The following is a 27,479-nucleotide window of genomic DNA, read 5'->3' on the forward strand; positions in this document are numbered from 1 at the left end:
GATTTAATACATATTTGTACCTGTTCTCGCTCAAAATATAGAAAATCTACGGTGTTTTAAATTGACATGTAGTACTATAATTAAGAAGTAGAATGGGGAAATGCATTGACAATGCTCCAACTGTATTCTAATTGTTGTACAATATAGTGCTATGATTTGTAGTAAAAGAACAATTTCTTTAGAGTATGGAAAAGTCTATCTATAGGATGAATTTTATATAATGCGTACAAACATGAACGTCCAATACTGATTCAGTACTAGGCCTAATGCACTTTGGCAAACTGAAGTATTATTGAAGGAATTCTTAAGTTACTGTTTCATAATCATCTGTTTAGTTTATAAAGAAGCTACATGTATATTGAAAATAATTAGTGATAGGATCATTTCTCTTGATAATTTAACAAGTAGGATGATTTACTGAGTACATTTGTGTGAGCTCAAAGGTTGTGAGACACCGATAGATACTTACATATATAGTTATCGTTCTTTGAAATATCGCTAATGAGAGAATTGAACACAATTTTCTATATTTACAACCACAATTTGGCATTTTCTTATCAAAATTGAATATATATAAACTAAATATGCTCTAATTTATACGTTGGAAGGGGCATTTCGGTAGTTTTATGGGGTAGTTCGGTAATTTCTGGGGGCATTTCGGTAAATCACGGGCATTTCGGTAATTCGAGGTACCGCTTACATATCCATTGTTTTTATCGTTGTCATCTTTACCAATTGCAATGATAGGCATGTTTTCACGAAAGCGCCGAAATTCTAAACAATGTGCGTATGAATGCAGAACTACTTTATAAATATATATAGTATGTCTATTTTGAAGACTGGGAATTCCGAAAGAAATGAAAGTAGAATGTTAATATAAGAAATAAATTTCCTCTTTGGAGGGTAGGAACTGCAACGCTTCAGGCCGGCAAACTTTTCATGCAGAAACGCGCTTCATGACGTATGTCGGGCCTGAGGCGTCACAGTTCATACCCTCATGTGATTGCAGAAATGAAATCCATTTCTTAAAAATCTTATTATATATATCATGATTTTCCTTAATATCATAATAATAAAGGATAACAAAATGTCCGGAGTTGTCGATTCTGGAGTTGCATTGTAAAAGGTCATAGTGTTTATATTAAAGATGCAACGACGCATTAATTTACTATATACAGTAAAGAATATAAAACTGAATTTAATAGCTATTTGAAAGTTATTGAGATTGTGTGTTGTGTTTTCATTGCAAAATGCAATGGGGTGTGATTGTGATGGATATGTTATTTCAAAGTGCCCCTCCTTGTCGTGTTAAGCTATAACAACCACTGCTAGGTCATTCAGTGATGTATTCTGTCATTCATGATCAGTAACTCTGTAGGGGTCAATCGGCGACTTCACAGTTTCAGTCTGTGGTCATTAGTTTGAATCTCATCAATCTCGCGTGCAAGATTTACTTTAACTTATCGTACAATGGACGGACTGGTCAGCCATAACATTCTACCGTTAATTTGAGTGTAGAGTGACAGAGCTTTGTACATATGTACATTCCAGTGGGTCAACTCTCTTCTAACCTTTGTACAATGCATACTGTATAATACATGTACATACACAAAACAACTTCACTACCACGGCACTCTATCTATTTGTAATGTATGGTCTGTCAGGGAAATAATCAATGGCAGTTTACATCAAGTTGAATTTTAATAAATTTGAAACTCGTTGTGATAGATAAAAACTTAGATATTTCATAAGTATGGAGGAGTAAGTGGCCTGTGGTACGTTTCTTTCCGAGATAAAAATGACACATGCCTTTATAATCGTGACGCAGTTGTCTGTTCTTTATAATTCATACCATCATGACCAGTCTCTCACCAGGGGGCACTTTTACTCAAGATCTGTCAATCCCTGTGTGTACAACTTTTGATAATGAATTCAAGAAATTTCGGTTTTTCGGCGTAAAAATAAAATATTCAATTGATGGAAATTGCAGTTACATGTATTTTGATAAAACCACGTGAATATTGAATTCTCATTCCTCTAAACCCTGGACTATATCATGAATGAATAACCATCTAATTTCATCTAAAATCAGCAGTTGAACACTTCACATATTTAACAAGATTCGGAAAATAACTGTGGGATGACGGAAGAACTAGACAGCCTCAAACACAACTCCATTCATCATAAGTGATGTGTCCGATAAACAAATCCAGACGGACCAAAGATCATCACCATGATCATGAGAAATCTGCAAAGAATACAAAAATCAGGTTTTGATTGAAAACCTTCATCTCTCAGTTTCCTACCGTTTACAACTGTTTCTCACAAACCTACTATTTATTTGTTGTTATAAGGCGTGTTAGCCACATGCGTGGATTGCATTTTATTCACCTACCATTTGTATTGTTTATATATATGTATCATGTGATTAGATAGTCACGTGATGTAGAAACTCGTTTCCAAGCGTTTACAGAAGTGTAAGTAAAGCTTTTGTAACGCGCCATCTGGTGAGAAAATGGATCACAGCGAGTACATGTCGGATTGGTATGCTTTTACTATAGATTATCTACAAATATATCATGTCATGTTTGCCACTAGCGATGGTGATAAGGTGAAACAAATTACAGAAATATATTGTACATGTATTTTTCAAGCCCATTATAGCTGAGCCAACTTTGCCCAGTATGATGCTGGAATTGAGTCTGTCTTCCCTGAAGCCTAGTTTACATTTGGTCTTCGATGCTTATACTTAGCCGTAAACTGGCTCCATCTTCCTTACCGTGGGATGACAGACGGCAGCTGTGAGATGTTATGTAAGGGTTAATGTACGAGTATCGCTCCATTCCTTAAAAGTAATGGACCGAGGCCCCGAAGGGGCCGAGGTCCATTGCTTTTAAGGAATGGAGTGATACGAGTACATTGACCCACTTAAAATCCACCTTTGCTGGGCCCCTTGCTACTAAACTTTGTGCATTTTAATCATGTCTTACGTTTTTCATTCATTTGTTGCATGCATTTATATCTACTTGTATAAAAGTTGACATACTTTCCGAACACTCCATTCGAGTGTTCGAACAAAAGAATGACGTCATAGGTGGGTTTTAAAACGGAATAACGGGCTCCGCGCCCTCTACGATTTTGTTACGGAATCACGGGCTCCGCGCACTCTACGATTTTGTTACGGAATCGCGGGCTCCACGCCTTCCACAATTTTGTTAAGTTGAAAGTTAATACACGACGTTTCTGACATTCTCCTCGATATATGGTTTCCGAATAGATTTGAATTTTATATAGTAGTAATATTACATATGTACAATACTTCGTATATCGGCATGGGTGGCAGTGGTTAGATCACCTAACTAGTAATGGAAGGGTACTGAGTTGGATCCCCGATTTTCCCCAAAGTATTTTCTCCCGTCTTTGCTACACTCACTCTGTAATGTCCATATACCTGGTACACTGTATACGAACTTCTGTCATACATGAGAACTAACTTGACCTTTTTACCTGCAACAACCAGGAACTATCAAAATCTGCTAACTCTAAAACAGGTATGGTAATATGCCACAAGATGTTTTTGTAGAACGAGATAGCATGCAAGTGGTGAATTGTACGTGAAATGTCACGAAAAAAATATATTCTTGAGAAACGTTGCGTACCTATGTCCTTATGACAGCTCTTATGTATTACAGTAAGTTGTATAAATGGACATAATCTTTGGAACAATCGGGTATTGAACCCGGGACCCCTGCACCACTAGTGATTTAATCCCTGCGCTGCCCAGGCGGATATACAAAGTTTGGTGATATCAATACAATAAAAAAATTAAGCTTATTTCAATCATACAAGAACTCTTCATATCGAGGAGATGAAGAAATACTTTACGTCGCGTATACGTTTTCAAACATCGTACATGTAAGTCCGTAGACATGCGCAGAATGCATTGCACGATCCCCGTACAGTGTACATGTAGGTCATGGGCTGATCGGACAGAAAACGTCCGATGTTTTAGGAACACTGGGTGCCAAAAGAATCGTATAGTTTCTGCACGGGAACCGCAATGGCTCCATACGATATCCGCGGGAGATTTGTGGAGATCGCACGGAATATGTTGTATAATTCCACCATAGGGATTGTCCCGACATCTCCCCGAAAACCAGCGTGAGAAAATGGCACAATGGCAACAAGAAAACATAGCCTGTAGCGTCCAACGATGGCCAAAAAAATCACAAGGAAAATCGTATAAAATCGAATCTGATATTAAGTGTACTCAAGCAGTTTGTCGTTTTATTTTTGGCTAAGACGTTCCGTGTTGTATCACAAAAGACGAAGAAAAACCCCCATTAAATTTTAATGTTTTAATTATATTGTACATTTTATTAAATGTAATGTAAACATACAGGTGTTCGTACTTGTTAATTAAACATGGAGTAGTCAAGGCTGTTTTCTGGGGACTAATTGGTTATACATGTATTTGCATTGTGATGTCGACGTGATGGTAGTTTAATTGACATAATGAAGATTTTCTATCGAAAACACGTTTTCCTTTAACTGTTTTGTAAATAAAAGTTACCATATATCCAGTGTATATCAAAATATTCTCTTCACAATCACATTTACAAGGTATATAATCTTATACAAATTTCAGTTTGCATGATGAAAATAGAATCAAAGGCAGTAATTTGCAAGGGTGGCACATGTTGGTTATGGAGGTTGCTTTATTTTCATTAATGAGAAAATTCGTGATTTGATTTATTTCGCTGTAGAAAGTAAGTTATTCCTTAATTTCTTTCAACAGTTTCTCTGAAAAAGACTTTTCCGACATGGGTCCCACCCACCTGCGCGGAGTGCGCGACCTGACCAGTGAAGATAGTCGGAAGGGAAAAAGCGGAGAGCGCAACGTGACCAATGAATACAGCCGTAAGAAAGTGCTAGCCATTGAAGATCGCTATCATAGATGTACAGAGTTTGCTGAGAAAGAGATGTGAATAAGATGTCAGCTGATATTCATGACATCCTGAAATAACAAAACGCAATACATGACAATACTTTTAACTAAAGTATACACAGTAGACTTAAATTTGTAGACACGTGGGGGGGGGGGGGGGGGGTTAGACGAAAAACTGCAGGTTTTCGTACATTTTTAGAAGTTGATGTGTTTTGACTAGATTCACAAGATCACTAATTCACTAATGTTAGTTTTCAGGATGGTTGGACAATAATTTTCTTTGATATTTGAATTGAGCTATATCTTGAATTTTATGGAAGTCTGCAGACAATTGGAGAGAGAGAGAGAGAGAGAGAGAGAGAGAGAGAGAGAGAGAGAGAGAGAGAGATGTGTCTTCCATTCTTCTTGCAGTTGTTGCATTCGATTCCTTTTTAGAACAATCGTTACACACAATATTAGCATATTCTTAGATTGGCTGAGCAAATGGGAAATAAATTCATATAAATTCATATATAGCAGTTATGTAAGCCTACTAAAAAAAACTTTCATTAATGTAAGATTAGCAATTCATCTCACCTCCATATCCGAAATATTAAACAATATACAACCACCCAACCACCACCATTGTTCTATTTTTTTCCCGTCTGAATGCGATATAAATTATGCATCCATATTTTCTGAAACTAAATATATATAACACAAAGCCGATTGAATATACTCGACTAGTTTCTTTAATTTAATTCTTCAGGAGTATAATATACATGTATGTACACAAAACACGTGTATGCACAGATGATGAATTAGCAAACAATCAATCATTCTAAATCAAAACCCTTTGGCTGAATTTTGAATTTTCAAATATGATTGATTTTTTAACGGTGATGTGTTCCTTTGGGTCATTGAGTCGGTATAGGCCTGCCGCAGGTAGACAAACGCATTCGTCATAGCAATTAGCGCATAAATTAAGTTAGCTCGCGTCTATTGTTAACACGGGCGCGTATGAGAAATCGGAGCTCATTATTAGTAGTACATGTTTCTGGGATTTATTCATCTTTCAGATTTGTGTGAATCAGTGAAAAATTGTCAAACTCAGCGGAGAAAAGTCCTATAATGTCAACAATCTGAAACATTGGTCGGTAGTTGTCCGAAAGGTAAGACATTTCAATGGTTATGTATGTGGTGAGAACGAGTTTGAATGCAATTTTGATTTTTGACACAATAAATATAATACCATCAATTGACTTGTCTAGAGCAGTTTTTCAAAGATATTCTACTATCATATACTATGTAAACGTACAAATTTACTATTTTCACACAGTATGTACCTCAATTAGATGTGAGGATTTCTAGAAATCCGATAAAGTGCCCGTAATGGTGATTGTCGCTATACAACATCTATTTACACGGAAAGACATTTGTTTAAGAGCTTTTGCCTGTTGAGAGTCCCCTCTCCTTTCCAAGAGGAGGAAAAGAATGATGTAAATTGTCATTTTCTGCACGTGTACCTTGTCAGTGTAACTTACATCGATACATGATGTGCATGTAGTTGTAGTTTTCGTAAATGAATGATAAAAAGCAACTTTTTGTCATGCAGGAATTAATTCATTAAAAACTTCTGTGTTCGACATTTACACAAACGATGGCATGCGAAATACCAATTGACGTATGAAAAATTATTATGAAAACAAGTTTTAAAATGTAATGTAAATAATGAATGATTTGTTTTACACAAAATCCCTCGGGCAGTATGCAGGCTTCGCCAAAGGAAATCCGTAGAGAATAATTAACGTCATATTCAGAAGAAAATATATTTATTTCAGGCTTTTAAAATTGCCTCTCGTAGACCAATCGCAAAGCTTCTATTTTAGTCATGCCGACCTTATGCAATAATTGAATTTATCGTATATCTGTCATACACGCGTATGAATCTGCTGTTCATAAAATGCAAATTGATTTCTGAATTTCGTAAGACGAAAACACAACTTACTTATTAAATATAATGCAATATGAAGCGGAAATTCACATCCACAGATAGGAACTTCATTTTCAAGAAAGAGGAAAATTAATATTTTCAATTGATAAGTAAATTGAAATCCTTTGAAGAACTATTTTTAAACAGTGTTTGAATTTCCATCAATATTTCAGTGTTTCCTCAGAATTCCCTCATCATGAAGAAATCCAGTGTTTGTTTTATTTCGTTGTTGGTCTTGGTGAACGTCTTCCGGGGACTCCATTCATTTGAATGTCCGGAGTACATGCGGCGCCGGTACGACTATATCGTAGGTAATGTAAACATTTAGTCCATGTACACGTACCATTTGATGAAAACATTACAGAATGCGTTTTGTGTCCATCGTGTCTGACTGTACGGAGATTAAGCAGGTGCTCGTCTCATTTGTCGTGTCATTGACTCGGTTGACCTATAGTCTTACCGAAAGAAAAATGAAAATATTTCTATCTTGTTTCTTTAAATATCAACACAAATAATGGGAAAATGAATACTTGACTGTAAATGCAGCCAAAAATAATACAAGTATTAGGTAAAAAAAAAAAATTCAATAAACATAATTATTTAACTTCAAAGATGACAAAGGAATTATTTAAAAAGCACATATAGATCATCTTCAAACTGTGAGAAGGTGAATACTAATAGGCAGTATAGATGTATGACAAAGTCTTTATTCGTTGGACTAAAGACAGGTCAGGAAACGAATTTTCGATACAAATCTTCAAAACGCATGCAATGCAAATGTATGTCTTTATAAAATTCTTTTTACTTTTTTATACCTCTAGTATTTTTATTCCATAATTAGAATATACATTATTAATTTCTGTTAATTCATGTTTTCTGTTTATCTGTTTAAAGACGTAAATGCATGCATATACATGTTCCCTGTATGCATTCATTTTCTTTCTTCACGACAGTGGGATCCGGATCTGCGGGAACAGTACTTGCCGCTCGACTCTCAGAAAATCCAGATCACAGAGTGCTCTTGGTGGAGGCCGGCGAATCGGACCGGGAGAGAAAGGAGACCCCCTACATCGATATCCCCGCCCTCTACCCCCTGCTGGTCAATTCCTCAGTGGACTGGGGGTACTATAGTGTTCCACAGAGACACGCAGGATATGCCTTCAATAATAGGGTAATGCATATATATGTCATAACGAGGATTCTAATATTGATTTTATTGCCTTGAACCATTCCAGGATCGCTTTGATTGCCCTGAACCAGTGACACACTGAACTTCAAGGCAGCGAAAATACGTCACAATGGTCAACACGTCATGTAGGTGGCTAAAATGCCATGTACAGCTGCATGCACACGGAGTATAGTTCAACCCAACACCTTGTCTTGGACCTGCTGTACTTCAGAGAATTTTTAAAATACCTTTACCTTCTTCAATCCTATAACATATTTTGATCCCGTATTATGATCCTACCTAACCCCATGGGATTGTGACTTAACTGAACTTGAGTCTACACAATATGGGAGTGTCTCAATATCAATATGACTAACATGACCTTGTTCTGGAGACGATGATTTTAAAGATTTTTTTAACCCTATATTCTTGTATATTGTAAATTGTTGATCCCTGATTTTAGCCCCATCCCACACTTTAGGGTCCATGTAAAAATCCACCTGACAGTTTGCATATTAATATGATTTAGCGTGGCACTGCTACTCTTAACAATATTTCTTTTTCGAATTTTCTATATATTCTCATGTAAAATTTTGGTTTATTATTCAAGCCAACACAAGTCAAACATGAATATGCAGTACATTGGAATGCTTGCATATTTTTATATCTAATAAGCGGTTCTTAATAAGAAAAGTTTCACATATATATATTCTATGTGAAACTTTGATCCCCTATTTGGGCCCATCCTAACCCCTTCCTAGGGTCATGATTTCAAGGAAATTGATTGTATATTTCCTGAGAATGCTTGGATAGCAATAATGACAAATCATAGAACTGCTGGCATTGAGAAGATTAATATTTGTTTTAAGGAGGTATGCTACACCAGAGAAATTTGATGTAGATGAAAAGTGTAGGATATGTACAAAAATATTTTGAATTTGAAAATTTTCAAATTTACTTTATTTTGTCAAAAAATACAGTTTTAGTAGAAGGTAATCTGAAAAAAATTTAAAACCCCTGCTGGACTCGAACCTGTGACCTACAGTTCAGCAATCGGTATTCTAACCTACTGAGCTACTCGGCTAGATATTTAAATGGAAAAGGAAAAGTCAAATATTGCTGATATCGATTTTGTCATCCATGTTTTTAAAGGAAGTCAGCCATTATGACGATGTAGAGTACTACCTTAAACTTCTGCTTCTCCATCGTAAACTTCCGATACTCATGTGGCAATATTCCTGCATATTCATTATGATCACCTGCATATAGTGTTAGTCTCTCAACTGATTCGATTCAAGAGCTTGTTCTGCGTATGCTCATTTTTTTAAATCGAGGCAGGCTTGACAAACAAGCTGTTGTTACAGGGGTTTCAATAGTCTCGTTTAAAGTCGATATTTCTCAAATAAATTCTATGGTCGTTATAACGATCTAGTTTGCCAAAACAATCTGCCATGTGTTCAAATGTTGTCTGACGTGTTTCATACCAATTGTTAGGCTGTTCTTTACACACTGATTTTAACTATGGATTACTCTGTTGACTTGATCAAGACATAGGGCTCCCGACGGGTGTGACAGATCGACAGGGGATGCTTACTCCTCCTAGGCAACTAATCCCACCTCTGTTCTGTCTTGGACTTAGATGCACAAATGCAAGTTAAGTTTAACTGACAGTTAACATCTAGTCAACACTATATAAATGTAAGAGTTAATGACAAGTTAACTGTTAGTTAAAATTGACTAACCTTCGAGAAAATGGGTCCAGGGGTCAATGTTTACCCAATTCTTAATTTTGTGTTCCTTATAGGAGTTATGAGATTGATCACTGTTCGTTATCTTCACCTTTTCATATTGCCATGTAAAATATTGATCCCCTATTATCCCCCCTTGACCATGATTTGAATAAGCTGAAATCTGCATTGCCTGTGAATGATTCCAAATTAATATGATTAATCATGGCCCTTAAAAAAGGTCTTGAGAAGCTTTTTGCCGACTGTTTTCCTATCAATTTCCATATAAAACGTTCTTCCCCTAATGTGACCCTATTTTACTCCCAAGGCCATGGTTTGAGCAAATTTGAATCTACACTCCCAGAAAATGCTTGTATAGTAATAATCACTAATCATGGCATTGCTGATCTTAAGATTTTTAAAGATTTTCATATATCCTCATGGAATATATTTATCTCATATGGTAGCCCCACTCTATCCCTGGGGGTCATTATTAGAAAATCTTCATTTCGCACTATCTGTTGATGCTTGTATTCTGATATGACTAATCACAGCATTGCTACTCTTGAGAAAAAGATTTTTAATTTTTTTTTTACTGTATAATTATATATTCCCATGAAACTCTTTGATTCCCTACCGTGACCCCAATTTACTCCCGGGGCCATGGTTTGAATAATGTTGAATTTCCATTAATTATCCAAGCTTTCACATAACTTTAGTTTTTTCTGATTTGATGATTTTTGAGAAGATTTCTAAAAGATGCCACCGTGTTTTCACTGTGTTTTAATCATCTTTCCTTTGAAAAGGATGTGACCCTTCATTTGAACAATTTTGAATCCACTTTACCTAAGGATGATTCATGGCATGTTTTGATGAAATTATCCCCCTAGTACTAACGAAGAAGTAAAAAAAAATGTGTATATGAGTTACAAACAAAGAGATGGACGGACGCTGTACAACAGTCATCAGAAAAGCTCTTTTGAGCAGCATGTAACTACTCATAGCCCTGTTGTTCTTGAGAATATTGTTTTTCTGAATCTTTCGTTGTAATAACCTACTGTAACCCCACCCTACCCCTGGGGAAATGATTTGGACAAACTTGAGTTCATTATGCCAGTTTTTCTGGCCCTATACATTTAGTACTTGAAGAGATTTTTTAAATGACCCCACTCTATTTTATGCCTTTCATGGATTATCTCTCCTTGGAAGGGGAGATGACCCGTCAATTGAACAAATTCGAATCCCCTTAACCCAAGAATACGTTGTGCCTTGTAGTTTGGTTGAAATTTGCCCAATGGTTCTGGAGATGAAAAAGCTCACAGCGACGACGACACCGACATAATCGAATAAACTTTGATAAGAAAAGCCCACTTGAGCCTTTGGCTCAGTTAAAATATAAGCTAACAATTTAAAAAACAATAGTAGAAATATGCAAGCATCCTCAGGTATTACAGGTTCTACTTTGTTCAAATATGGCCGGGTTGTACGGAGTTGGTGGGGCCTCAGTAGGAAATTCAAAGTTTTACATGAGAATATATGGCGATATTTTACAAGATCTTCTCATGAACAGCAGGACCAGGGTTAGTATAACATCAGTTAGCGGTAGTGCATATTTAAGTTTGTTTGAATCATTGTCCTGAGGAGAGTAAGGTGGGGGGCGACAATAAAGAGTTTACATTGGAATTTATATTTTTAAAAATCTATGAAACCCTTCTCAAGAACCACTAGTCATGATTAGTCAAATTAATACGCAAGCATCCCAATGTAGTGTTGATTCGTATTCGGTCAGATTGTAACTCTGGGACTAGGATGAGGCTAAAATATGGAGAGATACATGAGAATATATGTAGGAAAATTTGAAAAGAAAATCTAAAGAGTAGCAAGGACAGACAAAATCATATTTTAAATACCGGTATGCAAACATTGTCAAGTTGTGGAGATTAGCTTATGGTTTTTCTTTTCAAATCATGGAGCCTGGGGTTAGAGTGGGGCTAAAGTCGGGGGTCAAATTTTTACATATTGCATACATATAGGGGAAACACTCCAGAAAAGTAAGACAATGTTAGTAATATCGATAGAAACATAATCATGCTGTGTGGATTCAAGTTCGGTTACGTTATGATCCAGTGGGAGTCGGGTGGGGTTATAATATCGGTTCAAAATTTTTCGTTGGAATAAAGAAAGTAAACAACAACAGGGCCGGAGTGACACTGGTGACCGTTTCAGCACATGGACCTCTTTTTTCAAACATGTAAAATTCAACTTCTAAGAGGGCGCTACAAAAGGTCGTGTAGCACCTTGGCATAGGCATTGTGTAAAATTCTGCGAGTCACTTGTTCAGGGCGATCACACCGATCTTTACATGATGTTTCTAAGTTTCGTTTGAATGCTTGAAAAAGAATATTGTTTTTATAGTAGTCTGAAAGTATATTACATGAAATATTTCTCCAAATTGTTTTACATTTAATTTCTTGGATATCAATTTACTAAATCTACGAATAAAACAAAAGTGAAATAAAGAACAGAAATTCTAATTAAACATTAGACCTTTTAATTAGAAGCTAAATATTTTTAGCAATTTCCTCTCCCTCAAGGAAAAGTAAGTGGGGGAACATTCAGCATCAACAAAATGATATATCAGCGTGGAAGTCGCCACATTTATGATTACTGGGCATCATCCGGGGCCTCGGGCTGGAGCTTCCGGGAAATTTTAAAATACTTCCGGCGGTCCGAAGATATCGCAGTTCCGGAGTTGGCAAGATCAAGTACGACTTATTTATACGTTTGAAATAGGTAACATAAGGTATTCAATGGTTATTTTCAACATGAGTCAAAGTAATAGTCATATAAGAACGAATTACAGTGCCGTAAATTACATTTAGCTACAAAAATATAACTCCATAGGAGTCTATCCCATTTTTTTCTCCTGAGAACTACAGTGTTACGGCTAGACGGAAACATAGTTAAATAAATCTTTTTAAAACATTTCGAGGTAACCTCAATCAATAATTTGTATAATTTGGTTACAGTGGAGACACAATACATTTGTTATGTGAATTTTGTAATTATAATAATTGGATAAAACAGCCGATGTTGTTATTCATTGTGAATGGTAAACGTCTCTGTCTGCTTGTCTTCCTTACTTTAAATGCAAAAACCGCACATTGAAATGCAAATGGAATAATTTGTTAGATTTGTGACCATGATTGCTGAAATAGAGATAAAATCTAAAATACAGGCATACATGTATAGATGCAAGAGTGCATGACTGTATATTAAGTACTTCTACATTTTTCATTCGTTAGTAAATGAACATTGTAATTCGTAAATACACCTGCTCTTTTGCAATTTACACCTCGAGTTCCGGTTATAATACATTACTAAATCTACGAAAAAGTACAAACATAGACTTCATTGCTAACATTTTTACATACAATGTAAGAGTTTTAACAACATTTCAGTAAAACTGACAATCTATCTATTCATGTATCATTATTTTTTTAGTAATTTCAAAAAAAATTAAAGTTCTTAATTTTGGCAGTGACTTTGTTGTTATTTATTTTGACCAAAGATCTCATTTTTATTCACAAGTTCACACTGCAGTATTGTAGAAGCGTTGCATTAAATGATATACGCTCCAAACTGATTAGTAATTCATTAGAAAGTCTGAAAACATAAAGTCATGAAATTTAAAATCTTTTTTATATTCTCTTGCTGCCATACTTAGGATATGTTTAGCTTACGGCGAGACAGGCGTATTACTAAGTTGTTGACCTATACCTCATGGAATCTGATATAATTAGCACTGTACTAATACATAGAATATACGTATCATTCCTGTATACAAATCTTTACTTGAGATCATCATCGCCATCATCATCACCATCATCATCATCATGTTTACCCTGTTAATTGAAATTCTAAACTTGCTGTACCATTTGATCGTTCATGCAGCTTACCATGAGCAGTGTGGCCAGCTCCGGGTGTCTCGACTCCCGCCCAGCCCGCTCCTCAAGCTCTACCTGAAAGCCGCCAATGGTCTGGGCTACCGGACCATCAACTGTAACGAGGGAACAGATATCGGTATATCCCCTATAATATACTTATCGAACAGTTATCTTGAATTATAATATGATAATTCACTCCATAAGAATTCACATAATGTAACTATTTTTTTACTGATTGCAGGTGTATGTAGGATTCATACTAACATTAAGTTTGGTGAGCGCTGGAATACGTTAAAAGGCTTCATAAGACCTGCTCTGGGCAGAAGAAATCTGGATATGGTCACAGATGCTCATGTGTCAAAGGTGTGTTGCTGTAAAATACTCAGGCGCGACAACGCGTATCTGAGTCTTTTTGTATGCAGAAGTTATCGGACTTTCCAGCTATTGTACAACTATTGTAGGCTTAAAGGACTTACCAAACATGTACATGCAAAAATTGAGTCAGACATTATATAATATAAAAGCTGACTACATAAAATTAATACCATTCCATAATAACGAAGCAGCTAAATGACTAAATATCCAAAATTATCACATAATAACGAAGCACCTAAATGACTAAATATCCAAAATTATCACATAATAACGAAGCAGCTAAATGACTAAATATCCAAAATTATCACGTATGTTTGTTTTGCTGTAAGTTGCTATTATCTCGATAAATTTCCCATTCGTTTATATACTCAACTGTCAACATGTCGAATTCATCAATGTATTGCATGTATGGAAACTTACAGGTGCTGATTTCTAACAGAAAAGCCCAGGGTATAGAGTTTATTCACCGAGGAATATCCTTCAGCGTACAGACAGATAAGGAAGTAATTCTGGCGGCCGGAACATACGGATCTCCGGCGATCCTAATCCGGTCTGGCATCGGACCCGCAGAACTTCTTCAGAAACTCCAGGTTCGCTATTACTTTTATTTTCTCACCTGGCATTTAGTGATTCATATTAAGCGTTCGTAACCGTAGTTTTCGACTTCTCCAGAACCACACGGCTTAATTGAAGACTATAATACATTTTTGGGTAAAGGGGATTCAACATTGTTCAAATGAAGGTCCATTCCCTTTTCAAAGGAGGATCTCTATGCATAATTAAGAAATAGTGAAAATATGGTGGCATCTTTTAAAAGAACACTACACCAGAAAAAAAACTTAAGTGAAAGCTCTATTAATTAGTGAAGATTGTTGGATTGTAAAACTCATTGTGCAGATTCAATTTGTTAAAATCATGGCCCTATGGGGTATGGTGGAATCACAATGGGCAAAACAAAGTGTTTTTTTTTTTAATTAGAATATAATGGAGAAAAATTTAAAAAAAAAAATTCAAGGGTAACACTGGGTCGATTAGTCATATTAATTTGCATACTTCAACAGAAAACGCAGATTCAAGTTTGTTCAAAGCATGTCCCTCCAAGGGACATAGAAGAGATTCAACAGGGCATAAAAGTTGTACGTGAGGATAAATATAGGAAAACCTTTAATCAAGAACATCAGGGCCATGATTAGTCATATTAATATGCAAGCATCCTCTGGTAGTGAAGATTCCAGTTTGTTTAAATTTTGGCCCCAGGGAAGGGAGGGGACATAGTAGGGGCATCAAGTTTTTTATGGGAATAAACAGAGAAAATGCATACAAATAATTTTTGCAAGAGCAACAGTACCACAATTAGTCTTATTGATATGCTAGTATTAACTGAAAGCGCAGATTCAAGTTTGTTCAAAACATGGTCCCTAGGGATAGAGCGGGACTACAGTAGGGGATAAAAGTTTTATATGAGGATATACTGTAACACTCTTTTTAAATAAATCGTCTGCTGAAGAGCAATAGTGTCATGGCTAGTCATATTGGTATTCAAGTATCAACAGATAGTGCTCATCGAAGTTTGTTCAAACTATGTCCAATGGGGATAGAGTAAAACATCGTTTTGAATTTTTTCAATAAATGTTTTCCAGGACAGTAAGGCCATGTTAGTCATATTGATATTGAAGCATCCCTACAAGTCATATCCCTACGCTGTTCAGTTAAGTCAAAACCCCAGGGAACAAGTTTAGGGGTCATTATACGAGGTCAAAATATGTACATGTAATGAGATTTAAAAAGACATTGGTCTTATTAAAACCTTTTTTTAAAAAGAACAACAGGGTCAAGGTAATTCAGGTAAGCACTGCGACTCATGGACCTCTTGTACATATATTAATATCAGACCGAAATTATTTAGGCAAAGAAATCTGGTAGTTCTTGTCTATTTTCTGCTAATATTGAAATCTGTAGATGGCATTGTATCAAAACAATGTTAAATGTGTCGAATGAGAGAGGGATACATTGTAAATGGCGTTGGAATCCTTATGGTGGTTGGAAAATGTGACAAAATGTTTCATTGCAATTTTTAATTTTTGATGAAGAGTGGGTGCATATTTGTACGATCAATGTTTTTTATTGGAAAAAAGGCTGGGAATCCAAGATTTGACATTATGAAACTATAGATTTTCTAGAAATTTCGAACATTTGATGGAGAAGTGTATATTTTTGTACCATATTCCACCTCCATACGTATCAGAAAAATTATTTATTTATCTGTATATATATATGCCTCTCTCAGATCAATGGTAAAGAATCATCTTCTCCCATATGCTCTATGTTTTTGAAATAAAAAAAATTAATGGACTCGTTGAAATCCATTGATTCTACAGTATTCCTTATTATAATGGCAGGATTATATGAAACTGGACACTACGCTAGCATGCTCCAAAGGAATCGAAAACTATTCTTAGTTTTATTCTATCAAAAATACAAATAGATAACAAAAAGCTCAAATTCTGTTTACGGTACACGCGTTGCGCAAATTCCTGACGAGGTTTTCGGATCAGTTTCTATTATTCAATCAAGTTAAAATGCAAATTTTGTCTTTGAAACATTCGAGTTACGCCATTGACAGATCACCAGCAAGCGCTACGTGTGAAAAGCCAGACCCCTCGTATCCTTTACTTCTCGTAAGGAAGCTTAACTAATCATTTACTCCCTCCTCACGTACTGTTCGCTTAAGAATAGAATTGATTACGTCTTAAACCAAGACATTCTAACAGCGGACTACGTAAGGGTCTTTGTTAGCTTTTCAGTACCATATGTTCAAACGCACTGTACGGTCTTACAGCGGCTAGTTAACACGTATATATATGTTCAAACGCACTGTACGGTCTTAAAGCGGCTAGTTAACACGTATATATATGTTCAAACGCACTGTACGGTCTTAAAGCGGCTAGTTAACACGTATATATATGTTCAAACGCACTGTACGGTCTTAAAGCGGCTAGTTAACACGTATATATATGTTCAAACGCACTGTACGGTCTTAAAGCGGCTAGTTAACACGTATATATATGTTCAAACGCACTGTACGGTCTTAAAGCGGCTAGTTAACACGTATATATATGTTCAAACGCACTGTACGGTCTTAAAGCGGCTAGTTAACACGTATATATATGTTCAAACGCACTGTACGGTCTTAAAGCGGCTAGTTAACACGTATATATATGACTCTCGTAAGTCAGCTCCATAACTTTTTAAAAGTATATTTGACGTAGATTCGTTCGCACGTTTAGTTACCAGAACTAGGGATTTGCGTCCTCTAATTAAATGTCGCAATTCGACTACAGAGAAGTACAAGACCTAGAGTCTTTCTGTCTCCACTACCGCGGCGACAATACATGATGTATATATTTATGAAAGATGCAGATAGACAGAGAAAAAGAAATGAAACACAGCCATTCTGAGGGTTTTAAGCCCTTACAACATTTTAAAGTGCTTGATTGTCATATCAATATTATGTTGTACGTCACAGATACCGCCAATTTCTTTGATACCGGTCGGGGAATCCCTTCAAGACCATCCAACAGTCAACATTAGAGTCCTAGTTAAAGTGCCCACCATCAAACCTCATGCTATTGCTGATCAGGTCAAAAACAACCAGTATCTGTTTCAGAGGACAGGTAAAACTTATTACTTACCTTGACGGGTAACAGTAGTCAGGTAGATATACTAATAGTCAACAGGTAGATATACTGATAGTAGTCAGGTAAATATACTGATAGTAGTCAGGTAGATATAATGATAGTCAACAGGTAGATATACTGATAGTAGTCAGGTAGATATACTGATAGTAGTCAGGTAGATATACTGATGGTAGACAGGTAGATATACTGATGGTAGACAGGTAGATATACTGATAGTAGTCAGGTAGATATACTGATAGTAGTCAGGTAGATATACTGATAGTCAACAGGTAGATATACTGATGGTAGACAGGTAGATATACTGATAGTAGTCAGGTAGATATACTGGTAGTAGTCAGGTATATATACTGATAGTAGTCAGGTAGATATACTGATAGTCAACAGGTAGATATACTGATAGTAGTCAGGTATATATACTGCTAGTAGTCAGGTAGATATACTGATAGTCAACAGGTAGATATACTGATATTAGTCAGGTAGATATACTGATAGTAGACAGGCATATATATTGACAGTAGACAGGTAGATATACTGATAGTAGTCAGGTAGATATACTGATAGTAGTCAGGTAGATATACTGATAGTAGTCAGGTAGATATACTGATAGTCAACAGGTAGATATACTGATAGTAGTCAGGTAGATATACTGATAGTCAACAGGTAGATATACTGATAGTCAACAGGTAGATATACTGATAGTAGTCAGGTAGATATACTGATAGTAGACAGGTAGATATACTGATAGTAGTCAGGTATATATACTGATAGTAGTCAGGTAGATATACTGATAGTAGTCAGGTAGATATACTGATAGTAGTCAGGTAGATATACTGATAGTCAACAGGTAGATGTACTGATAGTAGTCAGGTAGATATACTGCTAGTAGTCAGGTAGATATACTGATAGTCGACAGGTAGATATACTGATAGTAGACAGGTAGATATACTGATAGTAGTCAGGTAGATATACTGATAGTAGACAGGTAGATATACTGATAGTAGTCAGGTAGATATACTGATAGTCAACAGGTAGATATACTGATAGTAGTCAGGTAGATATACTGATAGTAGTCAGGTAGATATACTGATAGTCAACAGGTAGATATACTGATAGTAGTCAGGTAGATATACTGATAGTCAACAGGTAGATATACTGATAGTAGTCAGGTATATATACTGATAGTAGACAGGTAGATATACTGATAGTAGTCAGGTAGATATACTGATAGTAGACAGGTAGATATACTGATAGTAGTCAGGTAGATATACTGATAGTCAACAGGTATATATACTGATAGTAGTCAGGTAGATATACTGATAGTAGTCAGGTAGATATACTGATAGTAGTCAGGTAGATATACTGATAGTAGTCAGGTAGATATACTGATAGTCAACAGGTAGATATACTGATAGTAGTCAGGTAGATATACTGATAGTAGTCAGGTAGATATACTGATAGTCAACAGGTAGATATACTGATAGTAGTCAGGTATATATACTGATAGTAGTCAGGTAGATATACTGATAGTCAACAGGTAGATATACTGATAGTAGACAGGTAGATATACTGATAGTAGTCAGGTAGATATACTGATAGTAGTCAGGTAGATATACTGATAGTCAACAGGTAGATATACTGATAGTAGACAGGTAGATATACTGATAGTAGTCAGGTATATATACTGATAGTAGTCAGGTAGATATACTGATAGTAGTCAGGTAGATATACTGATAGTAGTCAAGTAGATATACTGATAGTAGACAGGTAGATATACTGATAGTAGTTAGGTAGATATACTGATAGTCAACAGGTAGATATACTGATAGTAGTCAGGTATATATACTGATAGTAGTCAGGTATATATACTGATAGTCAACAGGTAGATATACTGATAGTAGACAGGTAGATCTATAGATATACAGATAGTAGACAGGTAGATATACTGATAGTAGTCAGGTAAATGTACTGATAGTAGTCAGGTAGACATACTGGTAGTCAATAGGTAGATATACTGATAGTAGTCAGGTAGATATACTGATAGTAGTCAGGTAGATATACTGATAGTCAACAGGTAGATATACTGATAGTAGTCAGGTAGATATACTGATAGTAGTCAGGTAGATATACTGATAGTCAACAGGTAGATATACTGATAGTCAACAGGTAGATATACTGATAGTAGTCAGGTATATATACTGATAGTCAACAGGTAGATATACTGATAGTAGTCAGGTAGATATACTGATAGTAGTCAGGTAGATATACTGATAGTCAACAGGTAGATGTACTGATAGTAGTCAGGTAGATATACTGATAGTAGTCAGGTAGATATACTGATAGTCAACAGGTAGATGTACTGATAGTAGACAGGTAGATATACTGATAGTAGTCAGGTAGATATACTGATAGTAGACAGGTATATATACTGATAGTAGTCAGGTAGATATACTGATAGTCAAGAGGTAGATATACTGATAGTAGTCAGGTAAATATACTGATAGTAGTCAGGTAGATATACTGATAGTAGTCAGGTAGATATACTGATAGTAGTCAGGTAGATATACTGATAGTCAACAGGTAGATATACTGATAGTAGTCAGGTAGATATACTGATAGTAGTCAGGTAGATATACTGATAGTCAACAGGTAGATATACTGATAGTAGTCAGGTAGATATACTGATAGTAGTCAGGTAGATATACTGATAGTCAACAGGTAGATATACTGATAGTAGTCAGGTATATATACTGATAGTAGTCAGGTAGATATACTGATAGTCAACAGGTAGATATACTGATAGTAGACAGGTAGATATACTGATAGTAGTCAGGTAGATATACTGATAGTAGTCAGGTAGATATACTGATAGTCAACAGGTAGATATACTGATAGTAGACAGGTAGATATACTGATAGTAGTCAGGTATATATACTGATAGTAATCAGGTAGATATACTGATAGTAGTCAGGTAGATATACTGATAGTAGTCAAGTAGATATACTGATAGTAGACAGGTAGATATACTGATAGTAGTTAGGTAGATATACTGATAGTCAACAGGTAGATATACTGATAGTAGTCAGGTATATATACTGATAGTAGTCAGGTAGATATACTGATAGTCAACAGGTAGATATACTGATAGTAGACAGGTAGATCTATAGATATACAGATAGTAGACAGGTAGATATACTGATAGTAGTCAGGTAAATGTACTGATAGTAGTCAGGTAAATGTACTGGTAGTAGTCAGGTAGATATACTGATAGTAGTCAGGTAGATATACTGATAGTAGACAGGTAGATATACTGATAGTAGACAGGTAGATATACTGATAGTAGTCAGGTAGACATACTGGTAGTCAATAGGTAGATATACTGATAGTAGTCAGGTAGATATACTGATAGTAGTCAGGTAGATATACTGATAGTCAACAGGTAGATATACTGATAGTAGTCAGGTAGATATACTGATAGTAGTCAGGTAGATATACTGATAGTCAACAGGTAGATATACTGATAGTAGTCAGGTATATATACTGATAGTAGTCAGGTAGATAAACTGATAGTAGTCGAGTAGATATACTGATAGTAGTCAGGTAGTAAAATTGTATTAAAAAAAACCCAACAAAAAACGTAATGTAGGCCTGACAGGTAAAATCACAGGGACTAGGCCCGTTTTGGGCCCGAACTCTGTGATATCATAAATATAGAAAGGGGTCTAACTCTGAAACTACACACTCGCTTCAAATAGCTAAAAATCAGAAACTAGGTGTGATATGCGTAATTTGTCGATCTCCATGCATAGATTAATGTTTTAACTACTTGCATGCCAAATTTCAAGCCACGGGTTCTTAAAATAACAGAGATATACGTCATCGTTCTATCGATTTCACCTATATTTATGGTATCACAGAGTTTGGGCCCAAACGGGTTTAGCCCTGTGGGTAAATGTACTTACGTAGTCAGGTGAAATATACTTATTAATATAGTAGATAGATAAATATACTAATAATGCAAATATACAAAAGATAATTGTTGTTACACTTTACTGTATCGAGTTTTACATTGTGGTCAGAACTTGTAAATTCTGCTCCTATTCTTTGTGTAATTGTTATGACAATGCAATGATTAGGCATAGTATGAAATAGACGTATTTATACAGGATGGGTTTTTGTTTGGCGTGTGTGCACGCGTTTTCCTCTTAACTCTGGTGTCATTTCTTGGACTACATTTAAAGAAAACATTAAATAGTACGATCATCAGGTGCATTCAAGTGTCTTGTTTTTATATGCATGTCATAATCTTCTCGCAACTTTTGATAAGTTAAAAAAGGTAACAATCTGACAGTTTGCTTTTACACGAGCCAGACGATATTAAAATTTGACCGAATGGCACTAAAATTCACCTGATCTGTTTATGAACCTCCTTATATATTAACAGTATAAAGTGAAATGAAATATCTTCACAAAGTTGCTCGAAGAATCTTTTAACAATTATTTACACATGTTAATCATTTGTGACTTTTTTGATTTTAAAATGCAAGTATATTCCACTTATCATTAAATTTGTCCACAATCTCAGATTTTCGTTTAACTTATTTTCATCATTATATCCAAAAAAAATTTAATTGAAAAAGAAAATATTTTAAAATAAAATAAAAAAAAGTCTATATGGAAATATTCTGATAGAAAGCTTGATTCACATACAAATTTCGAAAATATTTACTATAGTTCCAATAACAGCGTGTCATTTTGCTTGATCGAGCATGCATATTTCACTCACCGATTAAGATTGGCCATACAGATCAAATAAAGTGAGTTTGGATGCCTATGATATGCCAGTCTTTCAATGTGATTGGTCACTGAGAAGAAAACCATTGATATGTAGGAGAAGCCTGGCCCAAAGATTTGAACGCTCGATTAAGCAAATGACACACTGTTATTGGAACGATAGTACTTAAAACTGACCATCATGTGACTTTGGTGCAGTCGAACACGATACTAACCTGGTAAATAAATCGAGTTCATTTTAACCAACCAAAGTTTGGCTACATAATGTATAACTGGCATTTTATCGATATGGTATTTTATGCGCACATAATACGAGATGATAATGGGCATAAATTGCATGCACCTGTATAAATCTCTGCAATCAAGCTGTTGATGACAGGCATGTGTTTTCGTTATCCATGGCTATGTTCAATTTCCTGTTCTTTGTGAGCTTTTTTCTTCATTATCCCTTTGTAACAAAGACACGTGCGTCCTGTTCAAAACACCAAACTGAATCACCGTAAGTTGCAAGAGCAGACTCCACTGTAGGCCTTGCCTTTCCATAGTTGTTCAGTCTATGTAACGTATCTACTAAACGTTTCAGGACTGTTGGCAGAATTGCGTGGCACCGAAGCTCTTCTTACACTGCAGTCAAACCCTAACTCTATCATTGCTTATCCTGACCTTCAAATAACCTTCACAAGTTCTCTGGGTGACCATGATCCCATGATTGACTACGTTGGAAACAAAAATCTTACGGTTAGTGCATAAGTAACTGTAAACACACACACCCTATTTCATCTGTTTATTTTATCAATTTGCTTTATACCCCATTCCAGAATATTTTCCACTCAAGTAGAGACGTCACCAGCTTTAGGTGATATGCCACAAAATTTGATCGACGTATGCGCAGGCTGTAGCCGTGACGGTCCTTTTTATCGTTACTTAATGTACAACGCTTACCGTGAGACGGGAAGGGTTGTATATGTATATATAGAGACCCTTGACGTTCACTTCTGTGCTTTGCGATAGAATCGCCATATTACCTATGTTAAACGTCCTAAATCTAAAGCAGCTCTTCCGGTTGCGAAGCGAACACACCAACCACGTGACTACTGCGACCAGTTTATTAATTTCTAAGTACATGTGGCTCATAAACTCAAAACATCTATTGATTTGAAAGTATATATGTAGCTCGTAAATGCAAAACACATTTGTATAATTGTTAACGGAGATGAGGAGATATCCCCGAGTAAATCGATCAAGGAGAAGGGCGTGGCACTTATTCAAAAAATATATTCACACTTAAAGCAGGGCACGTTTCACGCTAGACTTTGAATATAGGTGGAAAGGGTGTAATAATTAGGTCAGATGACACGTAAATACATGGTATTCTTCAATTAACCTCATGTTTACAGATGTTTCATGTAACAGTATTAGCGATATGTAAAGGAACTTCCTCTACTGTTGAGTGGGTGGCTGAAAAGGACTAAATAGCCTAGATTATATAGTAGGCGTTGTTATAAAATGAATGAAGAATGTGACATTTATTGGTAATATCAATAGTACAGAAAACTTATACAAGCAGGGCCGTAAATTACATGGAGGCGGAGGAGGCAGCTGCCTCCTCCAACTTTTGAGCCAAAAAAAATTAAAATTTAAAGTTCATTAGAATTTATGTTGTTTCCAATAACTAAGAACATGATACCTCCCTTAAAAAGCATTCCAAATCTTTCTTTTAGAATGAGTTAGTCAAGTAACATCTTAGAAGGCCCTAGAATCAAGGATTTTGCACAAAACGTGTTCAGTGTGCACAAAATGTGCTCAGCGTCTGGGGGCCTGGGCGGCCCCCAGACCCCCGTCTAATTTCCTGCCTCCTCCAAATTGAAGGTTAATTTACGGCCCCGACAAGTCTTCAAAGGTGACATAATTTGTTCATTATTTCAGTTTATAAAGTCTTGGTACTCTATTGCAAGGGGGAGAGATGGTGTAACATTAAACATCAAGTTGTTGCATCCCGCTAGCAGGGGGAAAATGATATTAAATAGTGTGGACCCCAAGGTGTCCCCATCTATTGATCCTGCATATCTATCATCACCAGAAGATGTCAAATTACTCATTAAAGGTAACTTTTGTCTAACTCTAGGTGTATGGGATGTAGTATTTTATATCAAATCACAATTCTGTAAGAATTAAGACATTGCAACGTTCATGATCGTAAAAAGCAGAGTATTAACAGCGGTATATACATGTATGTAACTCCTTTAATTTGCTACACATTACCATTTTATTCGTCATTGTTGAAGGACTTAACTTAACAATTTACTAGGAATTAGAAAAGCACAGGAGCTGTTAAAGACGCCAGCTTTCCGGGATGTTAGAGCTTCTCTGGGTCCTTCATTCTCGGGCTGTTTGCACTTCGTGCAAGACTCCGATGCATACTGGGAATGCTACATCCGGCATTTCATGGAACCAGGTCATAACCCTGTCTCAACTAATAAAATGGGGTCCGTCAATGATGGCTCCACAGTAGTGGGACCAAATCTGAAGTATGTATTGAATGTTACTATATGTGCATTCAGAATTTTTCAATAACCAAAGTGATACATTTAATTGAGATTAATTCATCGGTTAATGAGGAAGCCATTGTCCAACTGATCTTGTTAAGTCGATATCGAATTTCAAAAAGGTTATCATTTCAAAGACATTACTCTACAGAGTTGACGTCAATTACTCCAAATTGATTACATTAACAGAAATCGTATCAGCTTTAATATACGTAGGTGAATTGAATTTCTTTGACAATTTTGTATAATGTTCGTTTTACAACATTTAATGCAAATAACTGGTTTAGAATTCTAACCTAATATAACGAAGCGTTTGTTCCAGAGTGAAAGGCGTAAGCGGCCTTCGTGTTGCAGATGCTTCCATCATACCAGAAATAACAGATTATACTAATGCAGCAACAATCATGATAGCAGAAAAAGCCGCTGATTTGATTAGGAGTGACGCTAACAACCCTCTGTAGGAAACCAGTGATAGATTCCGCGACAAAATATGATGAAGACTGCGCAGGAGAGGACAGACAAGCAAAAAAAAAAAAAAAAAAAAAGGGAAAAAAAAAGAAAAGAGTAAAGCGAAAGAAAGGGGCTTTGTTCGTAGTACTTGCGATTTCTTTTTTTTTTTTTTCTTTTTCTTTTTTGACAGCATTTTCTTAACTGTTTATCATCACATCATAATCAATTGTATGCTGTAATACTCATTCAAGAAGAGGGAGAGATCGTGGTTTGTTTAAGATATAACTATATGTAGATCGAACATTCCCTACCGTCGTTTTCGTGGGATTTAATATTCAATGTTTTCGTGATCTGGACACAATCACAAATTTAAATCCTCCATAAACATTAAAATGAATATCAATAATATCAACTCTTCAACCTTGAAATTAAATCTTCTTGAACAAACGAAATTTTGACCCCATGGAAATATATGATTCTACAATACTTTCTAATTTATATCTTTATAATGATCTAGCTTACCAATACAACCTGTCATTGGGTTAAATGTTGTCTAACGTGTTTCATACCAATTATTAGGCCGTTCCTAGCACACTAATTCTGACTACGGATTACTCCGTTTAACTGATCAATATATAGGGCTCACGGAGGGTGTGACCGGTCGATAGGGAATGCTTACTCCTCCTAGACACCTGATTCCCCAGCCTGGTATGTCCAGGCGTCCGTGTTTGCCCAACTCTACATTTTGTATTCATTATGTTATGAGATTGATCATCTTAGAAATAATAACAAAGACCGACGACTGTGATCTAATAAGCAAGGAGCCGTTCTATCTTATTATTTACAACACGAAATTTACATGTTTACCACGTGTATTGTATTCTTTATTGTTAAAAGCATACTTAATTGAACATACCATTAGAGACAATGAATCGGTCTCTAAGATAGCGCCAGGGAAAATAGTTCAACTCATAATGTATAGTGTGCTGTAATATACAATGTATATAAAGAACGCTTGCCTTGTCCCCCATAAAGCAAACACATCTACGAAACTGTGATGGTGTCGAAAGTGCAATGCCAGTTATTCCAGGAAATAGAATAGTGTTTTAGACGCCTCAAAAGGGAAATGATGCCTAGAAAAACTTTTTCATTCAGCCATTGTAATATTTTTGCTTGTATAAAATCATGTTTGTGCTTCCATGTTGACGAACAAGTTTGTCATACCCTTCACTGATGTTTCAACAAGATGTAGAATCATATAGAAAAACGGTTTCATGTCTAAGAAATGTTAATATTGTTTCGATGTACATGTAATTTTCATTAATTAGAACAACAGCATTGAGATTGCGATAAATACTGTAAACAGGGTTATTTTCGCCCCGTGTTATTTTCGCCTTTCTACATTTGCAGGCAGTTTTGCCCCGTTTTGATTTCGCCCAGACATAGCTGTGTTAAAAGACAGATATGAGAGAAAACAGTTTCGCCCACTCTTAAATTCGCCCAGTGACAACGAGTGCGAAAGGGACAAAAATAAAACGGGGGCGAATATTTCCCTGCATACATTATTTACATGTAGAGTACAAGATAATGGTTTGTATGCGATAAACCAAGCCTGTTTAGACTTTGGTCGAACATTAAGAATCACGAGATGTGTGTACTATAACGTGGGGTGTCATATTGAGGCCTTCCGCGGATAATATTGTGTGCTTAAGCATGCGCATTGCTGTATATCGGAATACATTATGTAGACTACATGTATGATATTTACTACAAACTGTCACAATATCAATATTTGATGACCTGAATAAACTCGCTGACATAAACACGCAAATGTATTTTATGGAGTGTAAATATCAA

General features: G+C 35.8%; 1 protein-coding gene across 1 annotated transcript; it reads left to right on the forward strand.

Annotated features, from left to right (window-relative positions):
- The first annotated feature begins 5,804 nt into the window (after window positions 1-5,804).
- Window positions 5,805-27,479, forward strand: LOC125673159 (L-sorbose 1-dehydrogenase-like). The gene is made up of 12 exons (XM_048909563.2): window positions 5,805-6,099; window positions 7,094-7,231; window positions 7,874-8,091; window positions 12,391-12,580; window positions 13,770-13,898; window positions 14,004-14,125; window positions 14,560-14,727; window positions 17,664-17,811; window positions 23,210-23,364; window positions 24,553-24,730; window positions 24,935-25,154; window positions 25,495-27,479. Exons 2-12 carry the CDS (start codon window positions 7,117-7,119, stop codon window positions 25,631-25,633), a joined length of 1,782 nt encoding a protein of 593 aa, XP_048765520.1. The 5' UTR covers window positions 5,805-6,099; window positions 7,094-7,116; the 3' UTR covers window positions 25,634-27,479.

This window comes from Ostrea edulis, chromosome 3 (assembly GCF_947568905.1).
Source record: "Ostrea edulis chromosome 3, xbOstEdul1.1, whole genome shotgun sequence".
In the NCBI taxonomy this organism is placed as follows: Eukaryota; Metazoa; Mollusca; class Bivalvia; order Ostreida; family Ostreidae; genus Ostrea; species Ostrea edulis.

Bases quoted from the DNA above. Each gene is read 5' to 3' on its own strand.
- LOC125673159 (XM_048909563.2), top strand. From the start codon at position 7,117: ATGAAGAAATCCAGTGTTTGTTTTATTTCGTTGTTGGTCTTGGTGAAC. The intron at 13,899-14,003 runs GTATATCCCCTA...TACTGATTGCAG, and splicing joins TAACGAGGGAACAGATATCG to GTGTATGTAGGATTCATACT. The intron at 14,126-14,559 runs GTGTGTTGCTGT...GGAAACTTACAG, and splicing joins CAGATGCTCATGTGTCAAAG to GTGCTGATTTCTAACAGAAA.